We start from the raw sequence: 2,403 nt of genomic DNA, 5'->3' as shown, positions 1-2,403 counted from the left end.
CTCCATTTAAGATAGTCTATTTTATCCAGTAATCTACCTGACCTTCCCACCACCTGGATCTCTGTTCTTCTGTGTTTACCTTTTTTCACATTGTAGTTGTTTTGATCATAGATTGGGACCATCCCCTGAACCTGCTTGGTCGGGTATTCTGTGTTGTTGTTGGCGGAGCTCTCTGCTGTACGTCCACCCAATCCGCCATCTTGTTTGTTCCTTGAGGTTCATCTGTTTTTGTAGTATGTATTAGCACTTCTGTTTTTCCTTAATATAGTAAATAATCATGCAGCTATATGTACATGAACCACATTTTGTTTATTCATGTTACATTGTTTATTCATTGATTATTAGGCTATTTCTAGAATTTTTTGATATTATGAATAATGTTATGAACATTACTCACATTCTATGTAGATAAAAGTTTTCATTTCTCTTGGGTGGATACCTATCCCTTAGTTGCAGCAACACATCAACAGTGAGCTTCCAGAAATTCAAACTAAATGCAGTATATTTGGGTTCAAGGATATCATTGCTGACATCAGAGAGATCGTGACTGAAAAAAGAGAAGACCAAAAAGATGTTTACTTGTGTTTCATTTACTATACAAAAGCATTTGACTGTGTGGACCATAACAACTAGATATAACAGTGCAAAGAATGGTTCCCAATCATTTAATAGTGTTCATGAGAAACCTGTAAACAGAACAAGTGGATAGATACACTCTCTGTTTTAAAATTAGGAAATGTGTATGTCAGGGTTGTATCTTTTCACCATACTTACTCAGTCTGTATGCTGAGTAAATAATCAGAGAGACTGGATTATATGAAGAAGAATGTGGCATCAAGATTGGAGGAAGGCTCATTAATATCGACACACAGATGACACAGTCTTGCTTGTTGAAAGCAAAGAGGACATGAAGCACTTGATTGAAATCAAAGGATACAGCCATCAGTATAGTTTACTACTCAATGTAAAGAAAACCAAAATCCTTACAACTTGACCTAATAAGCACCATAATGGTAAACAAAAAAAGATTGAATTTGTAAAGGATTTAACTTGGATTCACAGTCAATGTTCATGTAAGCAGCAGTCAAGAAGTGAAACATTGCATTGCATTGGGCAAATCTGCTGCAAAAATCCTCTCTTTAAAGTGTTAAAGAGCAGTGATGTCATTTTAAGTACTAAGGTGCATCTGACTCAGACCATGGTAAATTCAATTATTTTATCGATATGTTTGAAAGCAGAATAATAAAGAGACTGGAAATTTCATGTTTTTGAATTTTTTTTAAAAAATTCAAGTTTGTATAAATATCTGGCTCCATTTTTAAGAGTCATATTTTCCATCATTTGTAGGTCCCTGTTGTTAAGTGCCATTGAGTCATTTTTAACTCATAGCAACTTTGTATTAGGTTTCCAAGGAGCAATTGGTGGGTTTGAATTGCCAATGTGTGGTTCTCAGTCCAGTGCTGATCCTAGAGCGTCGCAAATTTCCCACGTGCAAAATGTAGATAATTAGTTTTCCTGTTCCAGAGTTCTTTTTTCTCAAGTATTTTGATTATAATGTGGTTGTCCTTTTTTTTTCAGTCACTTAAACTAGCTCTGGTAGCGTAGTGGTTACGAATCGGGCTGCGAACCTTAAGGTCAGCGGTTCGAAACTACCAGCCACTCCGCGGGAGAAAGATGAGGCTTTCTACTCCCGTAAAGATTTACACCCTCGGAAACCCTGTACAGGGTCGCTATGGGTCGGAACCGACTCGATGGCACTTAACAACAACAAACTAGAAAGTTTCAAGTCATAATTAGTTTCTCTATATCTGTGAACCAAATGCAAGCAGTTGTCAACTCCCGTCCATTCTGCTTCAAAAATAAGTATTGTAGTGTAAAATTTGTATCCAAAAGCAGTCTGATTGACCAGTTTTTTTAACCTTCTCAAAGAATATAGAGCGATACTTTCCAGTGCTGAAAAGGAAGACAGACCTTCTGAGACAAAATGAAGTGCAGAGAAAACCAGTTGCCGTTCTCAAGAGACCTAACCAATTAAACAGAAAGTAAGTATTTAAGTATAAGATAATAATGTGTTACCCTTCATAAATAGAGGTATAGTTTTTTTGTAATAAGTGTTGAGAAGATGGATTTGCAATGATTTCTCTTAGTTACTCGGTCATTTTTATATAATTTGGAATGTCTATAGACTCCTGGTGTGGCGCTGTAGGATCAGCACTGGACTGCAAACTATAAGGCCAGTAGTTCAAACCCACCAGCTGTTCCTCTGAAACCCTATACAGGTTGCTGTGATTTGGAACTGACTTGGCAACTCTTAACAACATTTGAACATCCAACATGAAAGCACTTGAGCACCAGGTTCCTTATTAGACTCAGAGTTACTGATGACTTCATTTTTTTTTTTTT

The 2,403-nt window shown here is 36.6% G+C and overlaps 1 protein-coding gene across 2 annotated transcripts in view; it reads left to right on the top strand.

Annotated features, from left to right (window-relative positions):
• Positions 1-2,403, top strand: part of FYTTD1 (forty-two-three domain containing 1) — a 67,201-nt gene that overhangs the window by 46,711 nt on the left and 18,087 nt on the right. For both annotated transcript variants that reach the window (XM_006869381.1, XM_006869382.1), the window contains exon 4: positions 1,930-2,042. In XM_006869381.1, the coding sequence (XP_006869443.1) occupies positions 1,930-2,042 (113 nt within the window). The remainder of the gene's footprint in view (positions 1-1,929; positions 2,043-2,403) is intronic.

Source organism: Chrysochloris asiatica, unplaced genomic scaffold (assembly GCF_000296735.1).
Source record: "Chrysochloris asiatica unplaced genomic scaffold, ChrAsi1.0 scaffold00130, whole genome shotgun sequence".
Lineage (NCBI taxonomy): Eukaryota > Metazoa > Chordata > Mammalia > Afrosoricida > Chrysochloridae > Chrysochloris > Chrysochloris asiatica.
Note: the sequence above shows the minus strand (reverse complement) of the source record. Positions and strands in the feature narration are given on the sequence as shown.